General features: G+C 63.0%; 5 protein-coding genes across 16 annotated transcripts; 2 read left to right on the top strand and 3 right to left on the bottom strand.

Annotated features, from left to right (window-relative positions):
- Positions 1 to 540: 540 nt before the first annotated feature.
- Positions 541 to 12569, bottom strand: SARM1 (sterile alpha and TIR motif containing 1). 2 transcript variants are annotated; one of them, XM_064468125.1, is made up of 10 exons: positions 12015 to 12569; positions 9285 to 9671; positions 6073 to 6691; positions 5686 to 5898; positions 5481 to 5572; positions 4736 to 4971; positions 4524 to 4617; positions 3853 to 4042; positions 3642 to 3763; positions 541 to 3055 (listed from the first exon to the last, which is right to left on the bottom strand). In XM_064468125.1, exons 1-10 carry the CDS (start codon positions 12056 to 12058, stop codon positions 2926 to 2928), a joined length of 2127 nt encoding a protein of 708 aa, XP_064324195.1. In that variant the 5' UTR covers positions 12059 to 12569; the 3' UTR covers positions 541 to 2925. The 2 variants fall into 2 exon arrangements, with proteins under 2 accessions (XP_064324195.1, XP_064324194.1); XM_064468124.1 differs by lacking the exon at positions 12015 to 12569 and having other exon boundaries at positions 9285 to 12008.
- Positions 12566 to 16117, top strand: VTN (vitronectin). Its single transcript, XM_064468130.1, has 8 exons — positions 12566 to 12717; positions 13173 to 13292; positions 13571 to 13918; positions 14025 to 14164; positions 14422 to 14578; positions 14706 to 14855; positions 15441 to 15713; positions 15920 to 16117. The coding sequence occupies exons 1-8, from the start codon at positions 12657 to 12659 to the stop codon at positions 16036 to 16038; spliced, it is 1368 nt and encodes a 455-aa protein (XP_064324200.1). The 5' UTR covers positions 12566 to 12656; the 3' UTR covers positions 16039 to 16117.
- Positions 15919 to 20765, bottom strand: KIF12 (kinesin family member 12). Of its 11 annotated transcripts, none has more exons than XM_064468118.1 (15): positions 20611 to 20765; positions 20223 to 20429; positions 20023 to 20101; positions 19827 to 19948; positions 19580 to 19655; positions 19076 to 19433; positions 18730 to 18821; positions 18346 to 18481; positions 18138 to 18256; positions 17890 to 17994; positions 17520 to 17809; positions 16962 to 17335; positions 16749 to 16885; positions 16499 to 16635; positions 15919 to 16353 (listed from the first exon to the last, which is right to left on the bottom strand). In XM_064468118.1, the coding sequence occupies exons 1-15, from the start codon at positions 20688 to 20690 to the stop codon at positions 16074 to 16076; spliced, it is 2592 nt and encodes an 863-aa protein (XP_064324188.1). In that variant the 5' UTR covers positions 20691 to 20765; the 3' UTR covers positions 15919 to 16073. The 11 variants fall into 11 exon arrangements, with proteins under 11 accessions (XP_064324188.1, XP_064324190.1, XP_064324185.1 ...); XM_064468120.1 differs by having other exon boundaries at positions 16749 to 17045; positions 17152 to 17335; XM_064468122.1 differs by having other exon boundaries at positions 16266 to 16635; positions 16962 to 17045; positions 17152 to 17335.
- Positions 20766 to 21201: 436 nt separating this feature from the next.
- On the top strand, positions 21202 to 22264 carry SEBOX (SEBOX homeobox). Its single transcript, XM_064468126.1, has 2 exons — positions 21202 to 21572; positions 21696 to 22264. Exons 1-2 carry the CDS (start codon positions 21270 to 21272, stop codon positions 21936 to 21938), a joined length of 546 nt encoding a protein of 181 aa, XP_064324196.1. The 5' UTR covers positions 21202 to 21269; the 3' UTR covers positions 21939 to 22264.
- Positions 22265 to 22948: 684 nt separating this feature from the next.
- Positions 22949 to 25671, bottom strand: TMEM199 (transmembrane protein 199). The gene is made up of 6 exons (XM_064468132.1): positions 25408 to 25671; positions 25256 to 25329; positions 25092 to 25181; positions 23976 to 24012; positions 23525 to 23637; positions 22949 to 23387 (listed from the first exon to the last, which is right to left on the bottom strand). Exons 1-6 carry the CDS (start codon positions 25577 to 25579, stop codon positions 23292 to 23294), a joined length of 582 nt encoding a protein of 193 aa, XP_064324202.1. The 5' UTR covers positions 25580 to 25671; the 3' UTR covers positions 22949 to 23291.
- Positions 25672 to 25675: the final 4 nt, after the last annotated feature.

Here is a 25675-nt window from a genome sequence, read left to right as displayed (position 1 = left end):
TACGTGTCTGATTGACGGGCTAAGCCCAGAATTAGCCTCCCTGAGGAACAGGGCATGCTGTGAGCATTTGTAGCTGAACTGATCATGAAGTAAGGCTTCTCTGCCAACAGACTCCATGGACGCCAACGCTAGCAGCCGCTCAGCCTTGTGCACTGGAGTGGAACCTGTGTACTGGCTCTGCTTGCCTGTTCGTGTCGGCGTGCTTGCAAAGGAGAAATTCAATAGGAACTATTGTGCTCTATTAAAAAGATTAAACCAAAGTTTTTCTAGGCTGTCCTCCAAGACCTACCACCGTGAAGCAGATACGTGACCCCATGCATTGTGACTGTGGGCAGCAGGCGGAGAGTGCCCGGGGACGCAGTGAGCTACACCAGTCCATGCAAAGGTGAGCACGGAGTGTGGGTGCCCACCGAGAACGGTGCCTGGAGGACGCCGGCTCTGCTGCCCCTTCAGAGGGTGAGACAGCATGACGGCAAGAGAGCTGTTGTGAGGAGGCTGCAGGGAGAGAAGCGTGTGACACAGATGGAAAAGAGGTGGGGATTTAGCGTATAAACCAGGTTTATTAATAACGTCTGATAGAACAACTTTAAACACCTTCTGACATGACATAGCAAAGGAATAGGGAAGGGTGGGAACAGAGGGATTCATTTCCTTGAGACTCAGGCTGGAAGGGGCTGGGCATGGGATGTTTTGTCAAGAGCAGGGCGAGTTCATTGAGGTGAAGATAGCTGAATGATGGGGAAACAGGAAGAGTCACAGGCTAGGCAGCTGGAGCATGAGATGGGATCTCACTGCAGGTGAGCTGTAGAGAACAAGTAAATCTCTACACTGAATGCTGGGTGAGGAGGTTAATTGTTAGAGAGCTCCTGGGAAACAAGATGCAATAATCCTACTGTGTATTATCAGAGGGAGAAAAGTCCTTATGACTGTTTGTGTGGGACTCCTCCAGTGGCCATGGAGGCCTTGACATTCAATCAGTTACACAAGATTTTTCCCTGAAGCAGCTCAAAAGTGGTTTTTATCATTTGGCAGATTCACCTTTGGGCTCACTGCTGGCTTCCTCCTATTTAACCCGGAGATTAGATAGATTCAATTTGATGAATGCTGGGCAGATGTAGCTATTAACCTTTCACAGGCAAGCAAAGATGCCATTAACTGTGAGCTGATAAGAACTATCCATAAAGCTGTGATTAAGCACCAGAATTTAACTTTCTTTTTTTTTTCCCCCTCACATGTTCATGGATCTAAGCCAAAAGGAAATGTGTTTGTGTTCCTGCCAGTTAAGGCAGGCAGTGAGGCTTTGGGGAGAGCCAGGATAACGACGAGGGGACTGAGACTCATTACCTCCTGAAGGGGCTGGGTTATCCCGGGCAGGGACAGGCAAAGGAGCTTGCTGCTTCTGCAGGGTGGTGCATCAGCCTGGAGCCAGAGCGTCAGGGCAGGCTGGTGTTCCCTGGGCACGGCTTGCTCTTCCCTCTGCCTGTGCTCTGAACAAGGATGTCTTTTTGCATTATTCACTTTGCTCTGCATCAAAACAGACAAGCTCGGGTAGGAGTTGCAATTTCTGGTCCCAGTTGCAAAACGGCACATCGTTAAGAGCCTGCTCACGCCCCAGGCAGGTGGGAGTGCAGAATTTAGGGGAGGTGTGTCAGCGTGCCCGTGCTGCCAGTCCTGCTCCCAGCCGGTGCTCACGCCTAGCAGCCTCCGCCTGCCCTTTGCATCACCTTTGCATCACCTTTGCTCTTTCCTGACATTTCAAGGTGAGTAGCTACAAAAAGGCCCGGTGGGCGTTGAGAAGACATCAGTAGAAAGAAACAAATGCTGCGTGGTATTGCATCCAGCAGGGAGCAGGGACAGCCCGGAGCTGAGGCAGGGCTCTCGGGGGTGAGTGGCAGTCAGCAGAGAGAGTCCGCCAGCTCCTCTTTGAAGGAGCAGACCACGGGAGAGCTGCTGTGGGGCACCACCAGCAGAATAAAGTACAGCCAGTGTATAACAACTCCACCAGTACAGTGCAGCAATTAACAGCTTCGGTATGTGCATGGCTATATGTTTTCCAGAGTCACAATCCGGCCTCCCGTGCCCAGTACAGACCTGATAAAGCGGTAAAGCTGAGACATCAGGTGGACGGAAGGGAGTTGATTTAAAAGCACTTCTTGCAAAGACCCTGCGGAAACTTCACGTGATCTAACCCCAAACTTCTATCGCCAGAGTTGAGACCACAAGGAGCGTTTGCAGCATTAAGGAGGTGAAAGGCCCTCGAGGAGGGAGGGAGCTCATGTGATAAAGGGACATTGCTGGAAAGGGAAAGCTGCTGCTGGGCAGTTTAGAAGGCCTCTGTGTGTTATCTTTCCCAAACACGGGGATTTCATTAGGGCTTAGCTTTTATTTGCCCTTTCCTGCTGTCAGCTTCTGACTGCAAGGATATTCCCGCGGCACCCAGCAGAGGCCATACGATGCTTACGGACCGTTCCCTCTCAAGTGCTCTTCTCTCTCACGTGTCCTCTTGCAATGTAACCCTCACCAGTTCCCCAGCTTTCGGGCCTCGGAAGATCCCTCCTCTCCAGACACGCTTCTGGGGGAAGCTGCAGCCATCGGCGGGGGTCTGGCCCGTGCGGTTCTCCCTCGCACACCCTGCAGCGTGGGAGGCGTAGCCGGCACGTCCTGCCCCGCCAAGGGAGGATGCGGAAGACAGATTGTCCACCCCAGGGTCCACCCTGGCTTGGCTCACCAGGCACCGTGTAAGTAAGCACTGGCCTTTTAGCGCCAGGGGCTTGCATTTGGAGGGTGGAGGGGGGCTAATGGGCCACGGACTTGTCTCAAGCCAAGGTACTAAGATGGGGAAAAATCTAGAGGGAGAAATTTGGCCCCACATAAAAAGGGGTCCCCTGGGAAGTCTCTGGAAGGGATGAGGCAGCTGTGCTGGTTCTAGATCTGCCCCAGGGAGGGCAAGCAGTCCAGGCCATTCTCCGACCCAGCCGAGGAGTCCCGGGAGGAACGGCCCTGGAGAAAGCGGATGATTTTATCGATTGTGGCTTCCTGGTACTCGTGGGACCACCTGTGTTCGAGGGGAATATTTGAGTTAATTTTTCCACCATGCAAGATGCCCTGGGACAGCTCGGTGCGTTCGGGTCAGGAGCCAGAGACCCCCTTCCCCCAACCCAGCTCTCAGGGATCACCCCTGTCCACATGGAAAATGGAGGAACGCCGGATGCCGCAGGAAAGCCCCTTCCGCTGTGCCCTGCCAGGCTGGAGAGCTACGAGCAGGTTGGGATGGCAGCCTGGAGCGCTGCTGCACGAAGGGGGAACAGGAGGCGAGAGGAACCCAGGCGAGCTGCAAAACCTGCCGGCATCGCTCCTGCCCGGAGGGCTGGGGGCACGAGGATGGGTGTCCTTCCAGCAGCAACGGGGTGGGGAGCTCTGTTATCCAGAGGAGCCCCAAGCACAAAAACAGCAGAAGGGTTATGTTGGGGACCTTTGCTCCCTTCATGCTCTGGAGTACCCAAAGTGACTCAGCTCCCCTTTGGCCTGTTCTGCCTCCCTCACCTGTTTTTCCCAATTTCCTTGTGCTCTTTGCTACTGCTTATGCAAGCCATTCTCTTCAGGTGTCAAGGAACCCCATGGCACAGGTTCCTCTTACTTACTTGATACCATTAAATTTCAGGACAGCCCTCATGTCCTTGGGAAGTGTTTCTGGGTCTGGCCACTCAAAATGGTCTGTAACAGGTACAATGTTCTTTCCAGAGTTCAGGGCTGTCACAATCTCCTGCAGGAACATGCAAGTGCATGTCAGCCCGTCACCAGCCCCCTCCTGCTCCAGCATCCACCAAGCTCCCGCCTGAAGGCATCTCCTACCTTGTGCACCCAGTCCTTGCACTCAGGGTCTCCCATGCATTTATCCAGCGCGTTTGGTGAGAGGACCAGCACAAAATTGCGGGCACTCATGACGCTCTGGATCAGCTTGTCCTCAAACTTCCCTGCCTCCAACTTCTCCACGTCGATGAACACGCTGAAGCCGTGCAGCTGCAGGTGGACCTTCAGCAGGCTGGTGGCAAGAGGTGACAGCACTGTGAGGAGGGCTACTGCCGGCACCTGGGTAACCCACCGCATCGTGCAGGGCACGGCGAGACAGAGGAGCAGCAAACGGGCTCCCACAGAGAACAGAATGGTCCTTGAGACCCCAGCTACCAGCCCAGCCTGCTTACAGGTGTCTGGGCCTACGCAGAAAACACAGGAGCAGGGCATTAACCCCCTGCCGTGACGCCCTATAGCCCACGAGCACAGCGTGAGAAAGGGTAAGTCAGTGTTGGAGAGGGACAGGGTGGCAGTGACGGGACTGGGAATTAGCCTCTCCACGGCGCAGCTTACGGCACATGCTGTCCCCATTGGCACTGCACCTTTTGGCAGCCTCTCCCTCCTCCCCGCTGCGGCTGCAGCTCTCCTGGCTCCACGCTCTTCCCACAGCTGATCACCAGCCTTGGCTCTGGGCTTCAGCCCAGCACCACGTCGTTACCTGCAGGACTCACCTGGCCAGCTGTGACCCGGTGCTCCTCCGGTAGCTGATAAATACATCGGTCCCATCAGACGCAGTTTGCAGCGTTATAGGGGAGTGAAGCATTTCTAGGCAGAGCAAACAGCAACCAAAAGTTAAAAATACCCAAGAGCTCATCCCAAACAACCCTCGATACTCACCCCCACCCGCCCGCTCCGGCGCGGCGAGCAGCAGCGGGACCCGCACCCCTTGCAGCAGTGAGGATGCGGACGCGGTGGAAGCCCGTGCTGATGCGGCAGTCCTCCTGCAGCTGCTGCTCCGTCACGCGGTGCAAGAAGTTGCGGTTGATGCCGCACGTCAGCAGGTTGTAGGTGTACTGACGAAACTTGGGGTCGATGCCGCCCAGCCAGTCGGCCAGGTTGCTGCGGTCGCAGGTGGAATAGTTTGCAAAGGTCTTCAGCTCTGTCAGCTCTCGGAAAAACCTGGCAGAGAAACAAATGAAAGCGTGGAGTGGGGAGGGGAGGCTGCTGGGCCAGGCAGGACCTAGACACATTTGGTACCATGTCTTTTATCTGCGCAGGAGAGAGTGCGGCCACATGCCGTGGTGAAGAACGAGCTAAAGGAAGAGAAAAAGAGAAGAATAGCTGTGTGGCTGCGGGAGTGCTGCTCCTCAGGACACGGGGGTATGAGGAGCTCAGCCAAGGGAGAAGCTCAGGTAAGTTCCCATCTTTCTGGGTAACTTGCAGGGTCCCGCCTCCCCTGCGCCACTGGTGATCTGTCCCATCCCACACCTCTCCCGTGCATTGTCCCCATTGCAGGAATCCCTCTGGGACTGCATACTGCCCTGCAAAAGCCCTGGCAGCCCGGGTTTTGCGTTTTGAGGATATCTCTCCTTGTCTTTGAAGAAGGGAAAGGCACAGACCTTTTCCCTGGCTCTGCCGCTGGGTTGATGACCATGAGCGACGCTGGCATGCCCGGGTGGCCATCCTACCTTTTCCGAGTGATGCTGGAGTCCATCCCCAAATCCTCCTGCAGCTCCTCCTCCGTCAGCCTCAGGAGAATGTCCCCATCCACCTGGTGATCCTGCCGAGAGAAATCCAGACTGGAAAGGTCCCAGGAAAAGCTGTTGGGTGAGGTGCTGCAAGATGGGGCAAAAGGGCCCACCCAGGTGTCCCTCCCCCGGCACACAGCCCTACCAGGAAGCTCTGGCAGTATTTGTTGAATCCGATCTGCTGCAGCCATGTCTGCACCTCACAGGGCTTCCAGTTGGGAACCGTGGGCAGGATGCGCCGAGGAACCTCCTCCCCTATCATGCGCAGCACCTTTTTGGCTAGGGAGGAGGTAGTGCTGCTGGTGGAGTAGCACACTACCCTCTTCAGGCTCTGCGTAGCCCCAATCTCACCGAAAATCTGGGGACACAAAGGGAGGAGACATCACTTTGCTTTCCCTCCTCCTCCCCACAACCTGTGCCAGGCCAGCTGAGGGCCAGGGTGCTTGGTGAGCTCATAGGGGAGCAATGATGCCGTTGTAGCAACCCTTCCCTTCTGCATCATCTCCTTCCTTCAGGCCAACCTACCCTTTACCTTTGTTTTCTTCTGCCTGGTTTTGATGGCAGCCTCTGTGCAGAGGTAGAAGGCAGCGATGCACTGTGCTTCCATCCGCGAGCTGTCCAGCAAGGGTACCAGCCGCTGCAGGTCGTCCGCCGTCCTGCCCTGGCTGTTGTCACTGCTGCCCAACATCTCACAGGCAAACTGCTCCGGATCCAGCGAGGCGATGAACGGCTCCACCAGAGCCAGCGTCCCCGAGCGCTCCACCTCCTTCTCGATTTCTTTGTTGGTGGCCAGCACCGTGATGGCCAGGCACGCGTGCAGGCGGATTAGTTCATCGTCTTTTGAGAACACCAGTGGGAAAAGCCACTCCGCTGTCCTCTTCTCGATCATCAGGCGCTGGTTGGCCTGCCCTCCGTACATGGCGCAGTTGGCCAAGGCCATGGCACAGTGCCGCAGCACGATGGGGTCCGTCCAGCGGCACCAGTAGAGGATAGCATCCAGGCCTCCATCAGAGATGAGCTGGAAACAAGTCTCCTCGGTGTGTTTGAACATGTGCTCCAGGATACCGGAGACACTCTGCGCCAGCTGGGGAACATCTCGCTTCTTGGCTAAGTTCAGAATCACTCCCAGACCGATCCGAGCGATCCGATCCCTGCAGGAAGGAGAGGCACAGGCAGGTGAGGGGCAGACGGCCGTGCAGGGAGCGAGAAGAGTGACTGGTGGGTGAACTCCCCTGTGCTCCCGTGACATTTGCCCCACGACAGCCAGAAGTTTCTCTGTGGGACACAGCTGCCAGATATGTTGTCGGGCTGCGATGCAGCGAGATGCAACAGGCTCGTGTTGGAAGAACCTGTCTGTCTGATGGAAGAGCTTGTGATGGGACGGGACACGGGGTGCATAGCCCAGGGCTACCACACCAGAGGCTCTTGTGCTCGAGGTAAGAGGAACATAGCAACAGCTCAGGGTCAGCTAAATGCCAGACTAGAAATAGACCTGCTTAGTCAGCTTTCCTGGCTGTGTCTGAGCTGCTTTGTGTTTGGGGGTGAAAACTCCTTTGTCCCTAACCAGAGCCATCCTCTGGCTGCTCTCCCGATCGGTGGAAGCCCAGGACAGGGGTCTCACACCTGGCTAAGCAACCATGCAGGACTGGCCACGGGGGTGTGTGAGAGGTGGGGATCTGTCCGTTCTGAGATGGCAGCGTGGAGGAAAGCTGTTCATTTCTGCAATCCTGCGCTCTCCTAGAAGAGGACAGCAAGAGCTTAGGGGCAGGTGGCCGAGGGCCACCAGCTGCTGCTCAGCCACGGCTGGCCTTGAGCTCCGTGCGGGGATGGTCTTAAAATGACATCTGAATGCGGCTGGGTCCTAAAAGTGTAGAGTGAGGAAGGGGGAAATGATGGGCTCTCCCCTGCCCCCCCCATGAGCCTGCCCAGGATGAGGAGGCAGCTCCATCTGTGGCCTTAGAAATGCCCCTTTTGGTGCCACGATGGAGCTGCTCTGCTCACAAGGCACAAGTGCTGGGGCAGATGCCCCGTGCCGTCCTGCCTGTGAGGGCAGCGGTGCATTTGGCCCCTGGCGATGGGGGTTGAAGGCACGCCAGCCTCTCCACGCTGGCAGGCGGGAAGAGCATTTCTGGGAAGCCTGTGGCCTGCACGGCTCATGCTGACCTTGGAGTGGGTTTGGCAGCGAATGCTGTGGAGAGCTCTGGAAAAAAAGCCCTCAGCTGGGACTGGCTCTGAGCCCAGACTCGGCCACAGAGCTGGATGACAAACACAATCCTGCCAGGTCTCCTACTGCCCGCAGCTGTGGGATGGAGCCAGGACTGGTCCAGCTCCTGGCTAAGCACTGCTGCTGCTGCACACGGATGCTGGGAGAGGTCTCTAAGCCAGATGCTTGACCCAGGGGGGACCCTACACCTCCCTGCTCGGAGGCTGATGGTGGGTCAGGCTGCAGGGAGTGAGGGGCTGGAGGCCCATGGCTGCTCCGGGACCCTGGCCCGTGAACTGCTCCTGGAGCAGAAGTGGTGACTCCGGCAGCTGCTTTCACTTGCCAGGAAGCTAAGTGCTGAATTCAGACTATGCCAGTGATGTTTCCTGGGATTAATTCCACTCTAATGGATTTCTTGATTTAGCTGTTGCTTCTTTTTGCCTGCCAGTGTGTGCAGCGAGGCCCAGGCTGCGGAGCCACAACCTTTCAGCAAGACACATCGCCCGTGAAGCTGGAACAAGACTGTAAACTTGGGGTGGGCTTCCCTCTTTGGGCTGGCTGGGACCAGCAGCGAGGGAGAGCGGAGCTGGCAGAGCTGCCTGTTTGCATGCAGAGAGTCCCAGGAGAGAAAGGCCTGATCCTGACGCAGCTCGCGGCAGGTATACGGCTCCTCTCTGCGACCGGCACGCTGCCGGGGCATGCCGAACCACACACGGGGTGGAGCGGAGAGTTCGCCCGTCAGGGGACCCTGCAGGAGTGCACTCGTGGTGTTTGAAGGGTGAGCTGCGTGCGGGTGCTGCATCTGCACTGCTGGGCATTTAGACGTGTTGGGGGCTATGTGTTCACACGCACCCTTGTACACGTGCCCATATACACACACACACCCCTGTGCCGATGCTTTGGCAGAGCCGTCCCAATGCCTCTCACCTGCCCTGGGGAGCAGCACATGCATCTCCAGCCCCTGAGCTAGGGGCCAGGGGATGGGGACTCTGAGGGCTGCTGACCGGCCAGCCCCCTCCTTACGGCCTCACTCCAGCCCTGGGCAGCAGCAGAAAGTCTCTGGGAACCGGCTTTGTCCTCCTCCTCCTGCTGCTGCTGCGGTTATGGTTAAAGGGGAGTTCTGTCTCTCATCCCTGGGGTCAGACGCTCTGGGACACCCAAACCGACCCAGCTCAGCTGAGAAGGGTTTCTTGTCTGGGTGGCCCCAGGCTGAGGGTGGCTTGTGAGCATACCCCGATCCTCACCAGCGTGCCATGAGCTGGGGCTGGTCCTCCCCCCTCCAGCCATGGGGCAGGCAGGTCATGCTGTTGCCTGGGCGTGATCAGCAAGCCAGGGACTCCTGTGTGCAAATGCTGGGCGTGGGGGGGACACGTGGGATGGACACGAGGGGGTTTGATGCACCGGGAGCACCCAGAGCAGGGAAATTTGGAGGGTGTGAGTGGGCTGGGCAGAGGAAATCCCTGCTGTGCTCGGGGCGGCGGGTGAGCCTGCGGTGGGGAGAGCTCTGCCTGCCAAGGGCAGGGGGCTCTTCTCAGACTCACCTGTTTTCTGCCACCAGGATCTGCTCCAGGAGTTTTCCTGCCTGGCACTTGGTCTCCAGCTCTGCCGTGTACAGCAGGTTCAGCAGCAGGTCCAGGCCTCCCTCCAGGCGGATCACATCGCACAGCACTTTGGCCACGTCCCTCCCCAGCGTGGGCATCCCCCAGGCTTCCTCCACCAGCTGGAAGACCTCAGCGATGGCCCTCCGCAGCTCCACAGGGCTGGCTGCCTGCTTGGCAGCGGCGATGGCCCGGTGCAGGGCGGGCAGGATCCGGTCCAGGGCTGCCCGCACATCGGTGTTCACCCCGGGAGAAACCTCGCGGTGGTCCCTGGAGCTGCTCCCGCCGGCCCAGCTGCCCGCCTGGCTCACGCACTCGGGTACCACCAACCTCTCCGCACCCGACATGGCGAAGAACCGGCACAGTTTATAGAGGGAGACGAGCAGGATGAGCACCATCAGCATCTCCTAGCACAGCATCCTCGGTCACCTGCCCCCCGGGAGAACCCGGGCAGGGCCACCGCGCTCCCTGGGGGGACCCGAGGTGGCCGGAGGGGGGGCACAGGAGGGGGGACGGAGCTGGCCCGGGGTCCAGCTGCAGGGCTGGCCTGCCGGCTCCTTCTCCCCTCCTTGCCCTGCCGGGATGCAGGGCTGGAAACCGTGACAGGAGCCGCCTTCCCAAAGCCAGGCTCAAGCATCTCAGGTCCTCAGGGGCTGATGTCACCCCGCGCAGGCGCCGCCTCTGTAAGGAGGGGCTCATCTCTGGGCAGCAGCATCCCCCTCCTCGCTGCAGATGCTCTGGCATCCCCCTAGACCCCTCCTTCCCCAGCCTGAGGTGGGGCTTGTCCTGCTGCCCCCATGGTCCGTGTTCCTCCCTTGCCCAAGCTGCTGCAGAGCCCGTGGCCACCTCCATGGCGGGCAGGGACCCCCACGCTGCTTTTGCAGAGGGGTCTCTCTGGGACCCTCTGCGACCGGTGAAGGGGACACGGCGTGGAAGTAAAGGGCCAGGCACCACAGTGGCCGTGGCCTTGGTCACGGGGAGGTTGTGGCCATCCTGGCACTGTGTTTGGAACCTGCTTGTATCAGTGCAGGGTGGTAAATAGCTCCCTTTGCCGGGTGGAAATTCAGAGCAGCTCTTCCGGGTGGGCTCAGGATTTGCATGATAAAAGAAAGACCAGAGGCAGCCTGGGCCCCTTTTATTTTCTTTTTTTCCAGGCCAGACGTGCTCAGGGCAGAAATGCTTTGGGCACTTCTCGCCCGTGTTGGGAGGAGCAGCTTAAATCCTTGGCTCCAAAACCAGGTTGTTGCCAGCTCAGACTGAGACTTAAATTCAAGTTGATGTTTTGATGCGACAGAGTCGCTTTTAATCCTCTCTGAATCCACTACGCAGGGACAGACGGAGGAAAGGGACATTAGCTCCCAGCAAAGGACAGTAAACAAGGCGACCTGAGCGGCACAGTACTGCGGGAGAGGCTCAGCACAGAACCAGTAAGGATTTTCCTGATAAATTATTATTAAGCAGGGGTAATGATACGCGCTGTTGCAACGCAGCGCAGCAGAGGGGTTTGCCACCTCGGAGGAGGCTGCTGCCTGCGGGGGGGGGCAGAATTCAAACCATTCCCTTAGGCTTGTCCTGACAAGCCCAGAGAGCTGAGCTGAGCTTTGCTTTGGTTTTAGTGTTGCTTTGCTTTTTTGAGAGGGGTTTCCAGCACCAGCAGCCTGGGCTCTGGGAACAGCAGGGATTCCCAGCCTTGCCCTGGGGGATCAGCCCCATTGCCTGAGCTCTCCTTGCTGGCTCTGCTCAGCCCTCGGCTGCAAGGGCTGCCCAGGGCCCCGTTACCCAAATGAGCCTCTCTCCTGGAGTCTCCTCATGCCATGCTTCGAGCACAGCAGCCAGGGGAGAGCTCGCCGAGCCTTGGTGGGTCTGTGGTTGCTGGTGGTTGGAAGCCTGGAGCAGCAGGAGGGAGCTTTGTCTCAGCCGATCAGCGAAAGCAGCTCAGATGCTGCCCAGCCTTTCTCCCCCCAGCCTCCCCATAAGCCTGTGCCCTCTCAGGGCGCTGGTCTCCCAGGGCTGATTCAACAGGGATGGGATGAAGCTTTAGGGCAACACTGGGCTGGTGCTTGCACCCAGGGACAATGCCAGCCCCAACATAGCTGAGGCCGGGGGCAAGGAGAGGGGTGACAGGGCTGCAGGAGAAGTCCTGCCCCAACAGCCCATGGCTGGTGGCTGCCCGTGGCTCACCAGGGCTTTCCAGGTGGGAATGCCTTTCTCAACACCAAATCAAAGCTCTTTCCTGCAAGGGTGGGAGCAGCTGAGGCTGGGAACTGCCTGTGTCTGAGCTGGCAGGAGCGAGGCCCCTGGAGAAGCAGGCACCCTGCTCTGTTACTTCTCCCCCCAAATCTTCCATCACCTATTAAGGCCCAGAGCCGTGCCACCCCTGCCCCAGGGCTGGGACAGACCCGACAGAGCTCCCACCCCAGGAGTGCTGCGGCAGTGGAGGCAGCTGGAGACAGTACCTCTGTAGTCTTGTGTGTGTTTGCTCCTTGCCCCTGATTAAATAAACACCCCAGAGTTATCAGGAGCTGCTGAAAGAGCTGCGTCAACATTAATTAGTAACTGAAAAGATTGGTCAGAAAGGGAATGATGGGAGCAAAATACACAGGCTCTTGTTTGCCTACTGCAGTGAAAGTGCAGAGGGCTCCCACTTGCCCTCCCTCCCTCCTGGCCGCTCACCTCTGGCCTCTGCTCCCCGTGCACAGAGGTGGCACCTGCCCCATCCCGAGCCACCGTGCCTTGAGACTCCTCGCTTCTGCTCCCAGCCTTGCTGACACTGTGAAGGCTGAAATCCCAACAGCAAGTCCTCCAAAACGGTGACATCTTGGGCGAGCACTAGCCCAGGGCTTTTCCCTTCGCCCTCTGAGCACGGCTCCCTTGACCCCTCTTGTTAGGGTTTTTGTCTTGCTGAGACCAGACTGGGAAACAGCCTCCTCTTGAGATGGAGGCTGGGCGCTTTGACACCGTGAGGTTCACAATGAAATAAGTGTGCCAGGACCTCAGAACGCCTGGCTCCGGCCTGCTGTGCCCCCCCTGCTCTCTGAACCGCTGCACCACCCGCACCCTGGCCAGGAAGGCGCTGGCAGCAAAGGCACGGACAGCGGCTCTCGGGGCTGCCCTGTCCCTCCCCAAATGCCCCCAGCTCAGCGGGGGCTGCGGAGGATGCTGGGTGTCTCTGCCCCTTTCCCCCCTGCTCTGACCTTGTCCTGTTTGTTTTCTCCCGCCAGGGCAGGCTGAGCAAACAGTGCATGCCAGGGCCGCGGCCGCAGCCGCGCTCCAGCCCGCACAGTCGCAGGAGGGCTGCGCTCCCGGCCGCCCAGGATGAGGCTGCTCTTCCCTGCCGTCGTGCTGGCCCTGCTCGCCGCCGCCCGCGCTGCTGAAGGTGAGCCGGAGCCGGGCAGCGCCGCGCCGGGTGCCTCCCGCTTGCAGCCAGCGTGGGGATGGAGCGAGTGCAGCTGATGGGGAGCCGGGGCAGGGTGAGGAGGGGACCAGGTGGTGGCCGTGGCCATTGGCCACGCTGGCTACGCCTCACAGCATGGGGAGAAGGCAAGCAGGCAGCACACGGGTATTGGTGTGCCTGGGCAAATCTCTGGCCATCCTACAGCTGGACTGCCAGCGTGGAGCCTGGCCCGTGGCTCCCATCCCAGTGGGACCTGGGTTAGAGCAGGGCGAGGTGCTGCTGTAGCCCTGGGGATGGGGGTACCCATGGAGAGGTGGGATCCCCCCATCTGGCTATGCCCACGTTGCTTCCCTCCCTGGGGCTGGGCTGGGGGGAAGGTGCTGGCCCCGTAGCCCACCCCACATTATTCCTCATGTGCTGACCGTCGGCTCTTGCAGACTCCTGCGAGGGCCGCTGTGATGATGGCTTCGATGCGCAGCACAAGTGCCAGTGTGACACCCTCTGCATGTACTACCAGAGCTGCTGCAGCGACTACGCCACCGCCTGCAAAGCCAAAGGTACCAGCCCTGTGGCCGCGGGTGCCCAACACCGCGGGGGCTCGGAGGAGTCTGTGCTGGGTCAGCTCTGCACCCACCCGTGCCTGCAGGGTGATGTCAGTGCCAGGATTTGGTGCTCAGGGTGCTGCAGCACCAGGGGTTTTTGGCAGCCGGCTGACTGCCGCCTGCAGCGTGGGGCCGCGGGGGTCCGTGCAAATCCGTATTGCCTGGGAGCAAGTGGTTCCCACACCCAGACCCTGTGGGAGACATCCCAGGGACCAACCTGCCCCCTCCCGCAGTGACCCGGGGAGACGTGTTCGCCTTGCCAGAGGACGACTACCTCGACTACAACCTCACCGTTGACTTGGGCACGGTGGGGGGCACCGAGGTAGCCCCCACAGAGCTGCCCACGACCCTGCTGCCGGTGCAGTCCACGCTGGAGACCATGTTTGGCTCCGAAGAGACACAGACGGAGGTGCCTGTGGAGGAGGTACCTGTGGAGGAGGTACCTGTGGAGGAGGTGCCCATCACCACACTGGATGGGTTTGGGAATCAGAAACCCATAGAGGAGCCCGAGGAGCTGTGCAGCAGGAAACCTTTTGATGCCTTCACTGACCTGAAGAATGGTTCCATTTATGCTTTCCGAGGTACCTCGGGGACCTCTCCCAGGCGCATGGGACATGCTGCCGTGCCCTCACCCCGTGCCAGTGGCTGCGGTCCCTTCTGCCGCTCCCACTTCCCCTCTCTCCCCAGGGAAGTACTTCTACGAGCTGGATGAGACGAGTGTGCGGCCCGGCTACCCCAAGCTCATCAGCGATGTCTGGGGCATCGAGGGCCCCATCGATGCAGCCTTCACCCGCATCAACTGCCAGGGCAAGACTTACCTGTTCAAGGTGGGCAGGAGGAGGCTGGCTGCGGGACTGGGGGTGCTCCCGGCATGGCTCCCCAACCCACCCTGTCCCTACCCTGGCACCCTCCACACACGCACGCACACAGTGGCTGCCAGATATCCCCAATCCCTGTGGCTGTCGGGGGCCCCAGGCAGCCACAGCCTCACCGCAGGGCTTCCCAGCATCCCCTCGCTCCCTCCATCCGCACCTGGGGGATGCTGTACCCAGCCCCCTGACTCCCCCGCCCCACACCCCTCCAGGGCAGCCAGTACTGGCGCTTTGACGACGGAGCCCTGGACCCTGGGTACCCACGTGACATCTCCGAGGGCTTTGAAGGCATCCCGAACAGCATTGACGCGGCCTTCGCCCTCCCTGCGCACAGCTACCACGGCAACGAGAGAGTCTATTTCTTCAAGGGTAAGGGGTGCAGCCCCCCACTCCTGGGCAGAGCCTGGCACCAGTGGCCATGGGCAGGACACCCTCCTAGCTGCTGTTCCCCCCAGCACGCATGTCCCCCACTAATGCCCTGCGCATCCTCTCCTAGACAAGTACTACTGGTCCTACGACTTCGCCAACCAGCCCACGCAGGCTGACTGCGAGAAGTCCTCCCCCTCGACCGTGTTCAACCACTACGCCTTCATGAACCGCGACAGCTGGGAGGATGTCTTCCAGATCCTCTTTGGTGGCAGGATGAGTAAGAGCTGGGCCAGCCCCAGGGGAAAGGGCCAGCGGGTGCCAACATAGCCCTCACCGACAGGGCAGGAGGGGTGCAGGCAGCCAGGGAGGTGGGTGTATGCCTGGGAGTGTGGGCAGGCTGGATGGGCTGCTGCCAGGCAGGAGCCAGGGCTGTGCACAGGAACCCCCAGGCCCTGGCAGCATCTCCCACAGCATCCCAGATCCCACCCTCTGCAGCCCTTATGCCCCGCGCTACCGAGCCCATCAGCAGCCACCTCACACCACAGCAGCACAGCTGGGGACTCTTTATTCCTGCTGGAGCTGGAGATGCTGTAGGAAAACCCCAGCCCTGGGCAAGAGAAATGAAAGATAGAGAGGAGAGGGGGGGCTCAGCAGCACAGGGCTGATCCCAGCCGAGGTGGGGGTGAGGGGCTGCTCCTGGCTCTGCCTGGCCCATGTCCCCATCATACATCCCATCCAGGCTGGGAGCCTTTGGAGCCTCTCCCCGAGGCTCAGAGCAGGTGCTGGGGGGCTGTCTGTGGGGCTGGGCTCAGCTCACCCCCATCCGTCGCTGCCCCTCCAACTCACCCTCTGCCCCACGCAGGCGGGGCGAGCAGCCCGCGGTACATCAGCAAAGACTGGCGGGGGGTGCCCAGCCGGCTGGACGCTGCCATGGCCGGCAGGATCTACGTGGCCTCCCAGCAGCCTCGGAGGAGGAAGTCCCGTCGCCAGCGCAAGAGGTACAAGAGCCAGAGGTCACTGAATTTGGGTTTCTGGAGCTGGCTGCAAAATGACTCAGACTCTGTGGGTGTCGAAGGCGACTGGCTGTCGGGCTCCCAGTGCGAGGCTCTCCAGAGCGTCTACTTCTTTGTAGGAGGTGAGTCTGGGGCGGCAGGATCTGGGAGAGATGCGGGAGTGGGACCCCCAGGGCTGCCGGGGCAGGGGAAGGTCTCCTCTCGCTCTGCGATGTCCCTGAGCTCCAGGACGCCGTGGGAAGGTGCCCGGGGTTGGCAGTGAGGGCTGGCAGCTCCCCACCGCTTTGCCCCGTGGGCGGTCCTGACAGCCGTCTCCCCTTCCCCCCAGACAAGTACTACCGCGTCAACCTGCGCACCAAGCGCGTGGACCTGGTGCAGCCCCGCTACCCGCGCTCCATCGCCCAGTACTGGCTGGACTGTCCGCAGCCCGGGGAGGAGAGCACCTGAGCGCGGCCGCCCCGAGCCGCCCGGCAGCACGGCCCCTAGCTAGGCAGAAATAAACTGTGAGTGCCGTGCAGGCTGGAGAGCCCTGTCCATCTGTCTGTCCATCCATCCTGTGGTCTGTGCGGTGCTCGTAGTCCGAGATCCCTGTGTCCCCGAGGGCTGTGCTTGTCCTCCCGGGTATAGCTGTGCGTGGGCTGTGCCAGGTCCCCGCTGCTGGCCCCATCCTCGGCGCAGCTGTGGCTGCAGCCGCTCAGATCTGCTCCGCCAGCCAGTCCAGTGCCTCTTCCCACTGGAGGAGAGGGACGGCGCCGGCAGCTGCTGGCCGGCAGCCAGCGGGGTCAGGTCTCCAGCGTCCCGGCATCAGGTCCACAGCCCCAGGCATGAGTGGCCGGGCTCAGGATGGGTGCCCAACCCCGAGGGACTCTCATCCGATGACCAGCGTCCCCCCGGCTGCCCTGCTCACCTCTCGGCTCCGGCAATCCCGGCCATGGTGGTGCCGAAGGGATGACCCTTCCCTCGGGACTGGGACAGCGCTCGGGGCCTGGCAGCTCCCGGGGGAGTGGGCGCCGTTGAGATGAGTTCGTGCTCCTGCCCCGGCTCCTGCCGTGAGGACACATGAACAAACCCTGACCCGGCACCCCGCCACCCCCCTGAAAGCCCAGCTGAGCTGCAGCTGATGCCTGGGGGGGGCAGCCTCCAGCCCCGGCACTCACCGCTTCCCCTGCTGTGGCTGGGGGTGCCCGGGGAGCTGGTGGGAGCCAGGCAGAGCCGTGTCCTCCTGGCCAGGTGGCAGAACGCCGGCGCTTCCCTCGGCGGGGACCGGCTGCGGTGCGGGGGGCCCTGGCAGCGCCTGGGGGTGAGCAGAGCAGTGAGGCTGCTGTGCCACGCTGTGCCACCCCCCTCTGGTGAGAACCCCAGGGCCGTACCTGGGGCACGGTGGCATCGGCCAGCCCGGGGCAGCACTGGGGGCACCCTGGGCAGCTGGGGCGGCCAGAGGCAGGAGGCAGCTTCTGCAAGAGGGGGTAGCAGCGGGTGGGTGGTTTGTGCATCCTCACCCTGCCGTGGGCACGGCCCCACATGAGGACACCCGCGGAGCCAAGGGCCCCCCATGCTCACCGGCAGCCGGGGGCCAGAGGTGGGTGTCACGTCGGGCTGCCGGAGCCTGGTGGGGTGGCCAGGGGGCACACGGGGGGCGCGGGCACTCTGGAGTGGTGGCTGGCCGTGACAGGAGCTGCAGGTGGCTCTGCAGGATGGGCCAGCTGGGATGTCACCGCTGGGGTCTGGGGACAGCCAGGGCTGCCTGGGGAGCAGTGAGGGAGCAGGGCAGGGCATTGGCAGCCTCTGGCGAACTTCCGAGCCCTGCCCAGCCCCAGGGAGTCCCTAGGAGAGGCTGGCTAACACCGGGTGCTGCCTGGCCAGGGGCTCTGGCTGCCCCACCTGCCCCCTGAGCCCCTGCTCACGGGTCCTGACTGTGCCCCCCGTACCTCAGCTGCTCATTCTCCACCACAAAGTCCCGCAGGAGGCTGTAGAGGCTGGGCCAGGCTGGGGCTCCCTCTGATGGGAGCTGCCCTTCAAGAGGGGAGCGACACAGCCCTGTGGGGCCATACCTGCCTCCCCAGCCCGGCCATGCCCCCACCCTTGGCGGGGTCCCTGGGACCTCTGTGCTCCTCATCGGTACCCTGGGCAGGCACAGCTGCTGGCGCAGGGAGAGGTTTTCCAGCTGCAGGGCATGGATTTCTTCCTCCAAGGTTTGCAGCAGCTTTTCCCGGGACACCTGGGAGCACAAGGGGGTGGCTTGCGGGGGGTCCCAGCAGTCAGGCAGGGCACCCTGCCCACAGCCCCTGCCTGCTATACCCTGTTGACCAGGGGCCTGGTGGTGACCCTCCGGGCCCGGCTGGCGTAGTGCAGCGTGCTCAGTGTCTCCGAGAGGCAGCGCGAGGATGGGGAGATGCAGGCGACCTGACAACAAGCAAGAGCTGCAGGTGAGCTGCCACCCAGGGGCATCTCCCATCTCCCTCCAGCCTTCCCCTCCACGGGGTGAGACCCCAGCACCCCCCGCCGTGGCTCCCTGTGCCCCTGCCCAGCCTCCTCCCTGCACCTACCATGAGGGTGATGCCTGAGCCGCCCAGGGAGCGGGCCAGCAGGCGGGTGAGCTTGCTGTCCCGGTAGGGGATATGCATCCGCTTCCCTCGGGGTTTGGCCAACAGAGAGATGCAGTGTCCTACCAGAGGATGAGCCACAGAGGGTGTAACAGGGCTCTGACTGGGACTGGCAGCTCGTGCTCCCATGGAGGGGTCCCCTAACTCTTACCCAGTGCCAGGAGGCTGCGGTTGATGTTGTTGGCCTCCACGGAGAGCTCCCCGCTGGAGCCGGTCTCCTTCACCCGCTCACTGCCGGCCAGGTCCACGAAGCACAGCATGCCCTGCTTGCTGGGGCAGGCACTGGGCTGGGGGACACACATTGGAAGGGTGATGCTCTGGCCCCCCTCACCCCTTCCCTGTGGCCCACAGCAGTGTTCCAATCCCTGGGTCTGGGATCTGGCTCCCGGCTTCTCGCCCCAGACCCATAAACAATCCTTGAGGAGGAGGATGCAACACACACACACCCCCCCACCTTGGGGCTGTCTGCACCCCCCCGAAGAGCCCCAGTCCCCGCAGGCCATCCCCATATGCCCAGGGCAGGACACGCGCTCACAGCCCGGCTGCAGACGTGGATGGTCAGAAGAGCGTGGCTGCGGCTCGAGTGCCTGTTGAGGGTGTGCGCTGAGGTCCGTCGCCTCTGCGATCCTGCCGGGGGGGATCGGGAGCTGCAGGGGAGCACAGTGCCCCATGCCCCGGCACAGCACCCGCTGCCCACCCCCTGCCAGCCACAAGCCTGCCTGGATTCTGTGGCAGGCCGGGGAGCTGCCCCTCTTGGCTGCCATCAGAGCCCCACCAGTCCTGAGGACAGCTCTGTGTGGGGCTGAGTCCTCCCACACTGGCTCTGGCACCCCCCAGACATGCCCCTGCATCCCCCTAGCCCTGCGTCCGTGGGTCAGCACCTTGCTGGAGCAGGTCACTGATGGCCTCCAGGCTCTCAAAGTCCACACTGAGCTGGTTCTCCACGTAGAAGCCACGGGTTTTGCTCCACCGCAGGGGCAGGGAGCACGGTGGTCCCGGGCTCAGCAGGTCCCGGACCTGGGAGTACGGCGGAGGGGAGGCAGTGGGGGAGCGGAGGCATAGGGTGCCAGCAGGGCCTGGCTGAGCAGCCAGGCAGGCGCTTACCTGCTCGTTATAGATCTCCAGGTAGGAGGCACTGAGAGCCAGGTCAGAGCCGCGGCTCCGGCTCTGCTCCAGGAGGCAGGCGAAGGACCTCTGCATCAGCCCCAGCATCCCTGGGGCCGCCGGCTGGGTCTCGCTCTGCGGAGATGCCGGGAGGGCGAGCAGTCACGCCACTTTGGCACCCACCTCCTCCCACCATCCCAGCACCCACGAGCGGGTGAGGAGAGCCCGTCGCACCGTCAGGGTCAGGTCAGGTGGTGGTGGGGGGTGGGATGGCATTGTACCTGGGTGGGGGGTCCCATCAGGGTGTAGGTCTTCCCTGAGCCGGTCTGCCCGAAGGCAAAGACGGTGCAGGAGAAGCTGGGGAAGATGCTGAGCCTCAGGCTTGGCCCCAGGTGGTGGCACAGGGCTGCCACCTCCCGGCACGGCCCTGGCAGCGCCGACCCGCCGGCGAGGCCCGGACGGGGGCAGCGCAGGGGGTGCGGGCCGAGCCGGAGGCCTGGGGTGCGCGGGGGGCTCGCCGGGACTCACCCGTCTATCGCCAGCTCCACCAGCTGCCTCATCCCGCTGCCCTCGAACACGGCCTCCTGCGAGGCTCCCGCGTCGAACACGGCGCTGAACCCGAAGGTGGCATCGTGCCTGGCCGCGCTCACCTGGGCGCGGGGGTGGCGGCGGCTCAGGGGGTGCCACAGCCCCCCCCGGACCCCAGAAGGGAGGTGGCACTTACGTGGACGGTGCCGTCGCCAAGGCTGTGCACAACCGGCCGGTCTCCTCGCCGCGCCTCCCTGCAGGTCAGTGGCCGCACCCTAATGGCCGGAGGGGATGGGGAAACAAAGGGACCCCAGGGAGCCCTGCTGTGCCCCTGCCCGGGGCAGGCGTGGTGCTGGTGCCCCCCGAGTCCCCGAGCCCTTCACGCCCCCCCCTTACCTCAGCACCACTCTCAGGCGCGTCTCTCTGCCCGCCACGGGGCCCTCCCGCTCCTCTCCGGGACTCCTTTGGGGAACAGAGGGCGGTGGGGTGGTGGGTGCTCCCCAGCCGGGGGACGTGCCCGCAGGGACCCCAGGGGCCAGGGCAGAGGGGCCCACGGCCGCGCCGGGCTCGCGCGGTCCTCCCGTCCCCGCTGAACCCCGGGGCCTGCCAGGGGACAGAGTTCTATGTCCCGCCATGTCCCCACAGAGGGACCGTCCTGTCGTCACCCCCCCCCCCAGCCTTTCTGGGGTACCAGCCCCCCGCCGGCTGCCCGGGGTCGCTGCCCAGGCCCTGCCTGCTGCAGGACAGCGTGCCCGCCGTCCCCTCCGGCTCCCCGCCAACTTACGGTCTCTCCTGGCCCCGTGGGACCGTTTTGGGCCGAGCGCCCGGCCGGGGCTCCCAGCCCCGCTCCCCCTCCGGCTCCATCCCCCCCCACCCCAGCACCCCTCGCTCGGGGTGCCCGCAGCACCCGCCTGGTCCCGGCGGGAGCCACCGCCAGCCGGCGCGGGCCGCCCCGCGCAACAGGTACCACCGCTCCGGTTAAACATTGACGGGTGCCAGCCCCGCGGGAGAGCGGCCGGCGAGCCGGGGGGGCAGGCGGGGGGACCTCGGCCCTGGGAGCCGGGGAGGGGGCGCAGGGGGCCCCGGGGTCCTGCACCTGCTGGGGGGTTCCGACACACCGACCCTCCGACCCCCCTCCAAGCCCCGGGGTCTTCACCGGCCCCGACGGCGGCGGGGGGAGACCAGTACGGGCAGCTGGTGGGGTTACTGGTCCCGGGGGCACTGGGGAGCCCGTCCCCGAGGACGCCGGGGCGCTGCCGTTGGGGGCGCGGAGCGGGGACCGGCCCCGGGAGCGGCGGGGAAGAGCGGGGGGGGGGGGGGGGGGGGGTGTCCGGGGGGGCAGCGCCGCCCGCTCGGGGCGGTCCCAGCCCGCCGGGGGGAGGGGGGGGTGTCCGGGGGGGGCGGATAAAAGCCGGGACGGCGGGGTCGGGGGAACCGGGCACGATGAGCGCGGCCCCGGGCACCTCCCGCGCCCCCCAGCCGCGGCTCCGCTTCCCCGACGGGGCGGGCGGGCCGGGCAGCGGGCGGGCGGCGGCGACGGTGGGGGGCCCGGCCGCGGGGCCCTGCCCCAGCCCCTGCCCCAGCCCCTGCCCCAGCCCGGGGGGGCCGCGCAAGCGGCGGCGGACCACCTTCAGCCGGGGGCAGCTGTCGGAGCTGGAGCGGGCCTTCGCCGCCGTGCCCTACCCGGATATCGCCACCCGGGAGCGCCTGGCCGAGCTCACCCAGCTGCCCGAGGCCAAGATCCAGGTGAGCGCCGGCGGGACTCCCACCATCCCCCGCTCCCGGGGCCGGGACCCCCCCGCTCCGCGGGGCCGGGCCGCCGCAGGCATCTCACGGTGTGTCCCCCCCCCGCTCCCCAAACTGGCCCAGGTCTGGTTCCAGAACCGCCGCGCCCGCAGGATCCGCAGTGCCAAACCGGAGCTGCAGCCGCCGCTGGCATCACCCGGGGAACGGGGTCCTCCCGCGGCACCCCCCGACTGCACCGCCCCAGGCCTGGACCCTGCGCTGCCTCCACCAGGAGACCGCAGCCCCGCTCGGGGCCTCCCCACCTCGCTGGGCTCCATCTCTGACCTCATCTACAGCGCGGCCATCACCAACCTGGGCGAGCCATAGCTGTGGTGGGGACCTCCTGGCACCGGGGACCCCCCAGCACCGAGACCCTCCAGCTTAGCACCACGATTTCATTAGGATGTGGAATTACTGCCGGTCCTGAAGGTCCTGAGGATGTCATCCAATATTCTAAATGCCGGTGCGGCCGTGGCGGGGCCAGCTCCCCGTCAGACCCCTAATACCGACTAATCTTTTGGAAAAAAAAAAATACCTTAATCTGAGGCCGTATCTGCGGATGATTGTGGCGCGGCCGCCCCTAATCCGCAGGCACGTTCGCAGGTGCCGGCGGATCTCCCCGTATCAGATATTAAAGCGTTGTTTGCAGAGGGGCTTAGCTGCCATCAGAGCATTAATCACTGTGTCCGGCCCTGGCAGGCTGCCTGCCCGGCAGGTGTCCGGGTCTGCAGGGCCCGGCCGTGCCAGCTCTGGCACCCCCTCCCCACCGTGGCGGCACTGAGCTGCCTCCGCTCTCTGCTCCACAGTGCCCGAGAAGCCCCTGGGCTCTGCGTTGAGGTGCGTCCCCTCCCTGTCCCCCAGAAGCCGGCGCCCTTTGGCAGGGGAGCAGAGAGCTACACACCCCTTGCTGCCCCGGGGCCCCACGGCACCGGCAGCTGCGGCTCCTGCTCCTCCCCGGGGCAGCGACGGCCACGGGACCGTCAGGAGATGCGGCAGCCCCTGCATGAGGACGCCGAGGCGCTGCAGGCAAAGCTGAGCCAGGCACCAGCCCCGATGTGGCCGCGTGCGACACCCGTCGCCCCCCTGACCTGGAGGGGGAAGGTGCTTGCTCCCAAACACAAGCCGGGTCGGGCGCTGCCATACGGGCGACAGGGAATAACGCCCTCTGAAAGCAGGGGAGGGAGCAGGCAGGAGCAGCGGGGGCAGGCGGGGGAGGTTTGGGCAGGAGCTGCAAGCAGGATGCAAGAGGAGAGGGAAGGTTCACAGCTCTCTGCGGGGTCTTTTACATGTCAGATCAGCGTTCCGCACAGCAACGGGCATCTCCCGTCAGGCAGGAGGAAGGTTGCAAACACGCACTGTTATTTATTTCCAGAATAAAAGGACAGCAACGTCACGGGAGAACAGGAACAGCGGGAGCTGGTGCCCTGGTCTGTGCCATGGTGGTGAGCCCACAGCCGTTCCCTCTTCTCTTCTGCAGCTGTGGGATTTTTAATCCATGATTCATTTCAGGAATGTTAAGGAGCGGGAAGCAAAGGATGAGGCGTGAGGAACGCAGCAGTCTTCCCAGTAGCAGGAGCAGGTACAAACAGATGGTGGAAGATAAACCTGCCCCAAACTGATGACTCCTGGGGAGGGCAAAAGCCTCCAGCACGAAGGACGCAGTTCACAGGGACGGCGCAATCATAGTTTCCCCAGGTCGCCTTCGAGGGTCCGCACCATCACGTACAGCTCGGCCAAGCCAACCACCGAGGCCACGATTACGGCCGACAGGACGCGCTGGGGACACAAAGGGAGAGAGACGTGACTCCGCGTGTGCCTGGAGCTGCGGCCCGCGGTGGGGAGCGCGTCCGCCGCTCCTGCCCGGCCGCGCCGAGTGCACCGCGAGCGGGCTCCGAGGCCTCAGGGTCACTCACCGCCGCCGTCTCCGCGAAGATGTACTGGCTGCCCAGGTATGTGCAGGCGAAGGCGGCCACCACGGTGACAATGAAGTTGAATATGGTGATGACAACAGCTTTAACGGAGCGAACTGGAGAGAAGGGGAAAAGACGACTGCTTTTAGGCAAGGCTTGGACACTAGGGCTGGGGACGAGCTGTGACGCTGCTGGCGAAGCCTGCCTGCGGCTGCCCCAGCTGGGCTACAGGAATACTCGAGGATTCACGTGCTTTATGCCTCCAGAAATATTTCTAAGCACGACCAACAGGCTGCTCCTTTACTCGAGGAACGCTTTTGTGCATTAAAACCTTCCGGTGAGTTTCTCGGAGCAGGAAGGGCTGCGCGATGGCAGCAGGCAGCGACGCAACGGCTCCCGTGACTGACCCGTAGGTACGCGCTGCCCGGCGTCAGCGGGACGGGCAGCCACTCACCTTGCCTCCCAAATTCGGCCAATGTCCCGTTCATCTCCTAAAAGAAGGGATGAAAACAACATGCGATTGGTTGCACCTTAATGTTAACTGCACAATAAAAGCAACACCAAGGCCCTGCCGTGCCCTGAAGAGTGAGAAGTTCAGAGCGTGGCCGGGGTGGTGGCGGTGGGCAGGCTGCAGGTGAGCAGTTCCACAGGGCCCGGGTTTTGCTGGGTTTACGTTTGCAGCCTGAGTCCAGGACCCTGAGAAGGGATCGTTTCTAATCAAAGCACTTCTCAGAGCATGAGCATTTCCTCGCACGCAGGTTCTCTGCTGCAGGTTTGTGTTTACGAGGCACCGAAGGGTCTCACCTCATCACACAGCTAGCAAGAACACCACACTGCGACACTCCGCACGCTCTTTGACAAATGGGGCGTGGTTAGACAATTTTAAACACCAGATACCGGAGGGAGGCAGGGAAGAACGTGATAAGTGCACAGATATGGGAACACTCCTCCGCTTCTCCGTTGCTTGAAAGGAGCATTGCTGTCGCTACTGCCCAGCTCTCAGTTTGACAGAGCGCAGAGCGGATCTTCCCACAAGGGTTAACGCAGCCGGAGGATTCCTGAAGGGACCTGGATGCACAGGGATACCAGGGGGTGGTGGGCAGGGCGGGAGCGCGAGGAGTGTGAGCAGGAAGGGAGGCTGGCTTGTCTGAATGGTCACTCTGCCAAAATATCTCCCTCCTCCTTGGAAAGGGGGAGCACCCAAATATTACCCTGTTTTTTCAGCTTTTACCTTGACACGAATGATCTCATTTTAAAACTATGATGAAAGCGTAACCGGTCAGACAACGGCAGCACAGATATTCCCAGTAAAACATTCACCGGAGGTGCTCGGTCTCCCGGATCAAAACCCGAGATCTTTGGCACAGGGAGCCGTTCCCAAACGCCAGACCTTCCTCTGTTTCACCATCCCGGTGCCAGCTCTGCCCTCACGCCGCACCTGCCGTCCCCGTGCGTTTGCAGGTCCCTCCGCCCCGCAGATTCCCCTCGCCATCCGTCGCGTTGCTAACGGCAATTAGCCGTAAATTTGGGGGACGAATCCTGACGGCGGGCGGTGCGGCAGGCCCCTCACCTGGCCGGTGATGTTGCGGGTCATCCGCCGGTACTCCTCGTCGGCCAGCTTGGCCTTTATCCGCTCCAGCCGCGCCACCAGCTCGGGGTTCTGGGGAAGGGCAGAGCCCCTGTGAGGGCCGGGGGCGGCCGCCGCCCCCCGCCCCCCGCCCGCCCCTCACCTACCCGCGGCGGCACCGGCACCTCGGGCAGGTCGATCTCGCTGCCTTCCAGGAGCTCGTGTAGGTACAGCGGAGACCCTGCGGGGGAGGGACGGGGCGGTGAGCGACGGCGCGGCCGGCGGCGGCCCGCGGCGGTCGGGGCGGGGCGCGGCCTACCCGTCTCCCGTAGCGCGGCGTGCAGCCTCCGCAGCAGGCCGAAGGGCACCAGGGCACCGTCGGAGGCCAGCGCGGCCCGCAGCTCGGCCCGCAGCCCGGCGGGCAGCGCCGCCAGCTCGCCGCCCTCCGCCGCCCGCCGCAGCCGCCGCCCGGCCCGCACCGCCGACGCCATCTTGTCGCCTGGGCGACGCGGAGAGCCACAGAGCGCGGCTGTGGCGGCGGGCTAGAGCGGCGCCGCCCGCCCCGCCCCGCCCCGCCCCGCGGGGGC

This window comes from Phalacrocorax carbo, chromosome 17 (genome assembly GCF_963921805.1).
Source record: "Phalacrocorax carbo chromosome 17, bPhaCar2.1, whole genome shotgun sequence".
Taxonomy (NCBI): domain Eukaryota; kingdom Metazoa; phylum Chordata; class Aves; order Suliformes; family Phalacrocoracidae; genus Phalacrocorax; species Phalacrocorax carbo.
Note: the sequence above shows the minus strand (reverse complement) of the source record. Positions and strands in the feature narration are given on the sequence as shown.

Coding starts and splice junctions, on each gene's coding strand:
- VTN (XM_064468130.1), top strand. CDS start 12,657: ATGAGGCTGCTCTTCCCTGCCGTCGTGCTGGCCCTGCTCGCCGCCGCC. Junction 12,718..13,172: donor CGCCGCCCGCGCTGCTGAAG/GTGAGCCGGAGC, acceptor CGGCTCTTGCAG/ACTCCTGCGAGGGCCGCTGT. Junction 13,293..13,570: donor CACCGCCTGCAAAGCCAAAG/GTACCAGCCCTG, acceptor CCCCTCCCGCAG/TGACCCGGGGAGACGTGTTC.
- SARM1 (XM_064468124.1), bottom strand. CDS start 9,745: ATGCTGATGGTGCTCATCCTGCTCGTCTCCCTCTATAAACTGTGCCGG. Junction 6,692..9,284: donor ATCCTGGTGGCAGAAAACAG/GTGAGTCTGAGA, acceptor TCCTTCCTGCAG/GGATCGGATCGCTCGGATCG. Junction 5,573..5,685: donor AATACTGCCAGAGCTTCCTG/GTAGGGCTGTGT, acceptor TTCTCTCGGCAG/GATCACCAGGTGGATGGGGA.
- TMEM199 (XM_064468132.1), bottom strand. CDS start 25,579: ATGGCGTCGGCGGTGCGGGCCGGGCGGCGGCTGCGGCGGGCGGCGGAG. Junction 25,330..25,407: donor CGCCGCGCTACGGGAGACGG/GTAGGCCGCGCC, acceptor CCTCCCCCGCAG/GGTCTCCGCTGTACCTACAC. Junction 24,013..25,091: donor CCCGCAACATCACCGGCCAG/GTGAGGGGCCTG, acceptor CCCTTCTTTTAG/GAGATGAACGGGACATTGGC.
- SEBOX (XM_064468126.1), top strand. CDS start 21,270: ATGAGCGCGGCCCCGGGCACCTCCCGCGCCCCCCAGCCGCGGCTCCGC. Junction 21,573..21,695: donor TGCCCGAGGCCAAGATCCAG/GTGAGCGCCGGC, acceptor AAACTGGCCCAG/GTCTGGTTCCAGAACCGCCG.
- KIF12 (XM_064468111.1), bottom strand. CDS start 20,690: ATGGAGCCGGAGGGGGAGCGGGGCTGGGAGCCCCGGCCGGGCGCTCGG. Junction 18,482..18,729: donor TCCACGTCTGCAGCCGGGCT/GTGAGCGCGTGT, acceptor TGTGTCCCCCAG/CCCAGTGCCTGCCCCAGCAA. Junction 17,995..18,137: donor GCTCAGGCATCACCCTCATG/GTAGGTGCAGGG, acceptor GCTTGTTGTCAG/GTCGCCTGCATCTCCCCATC.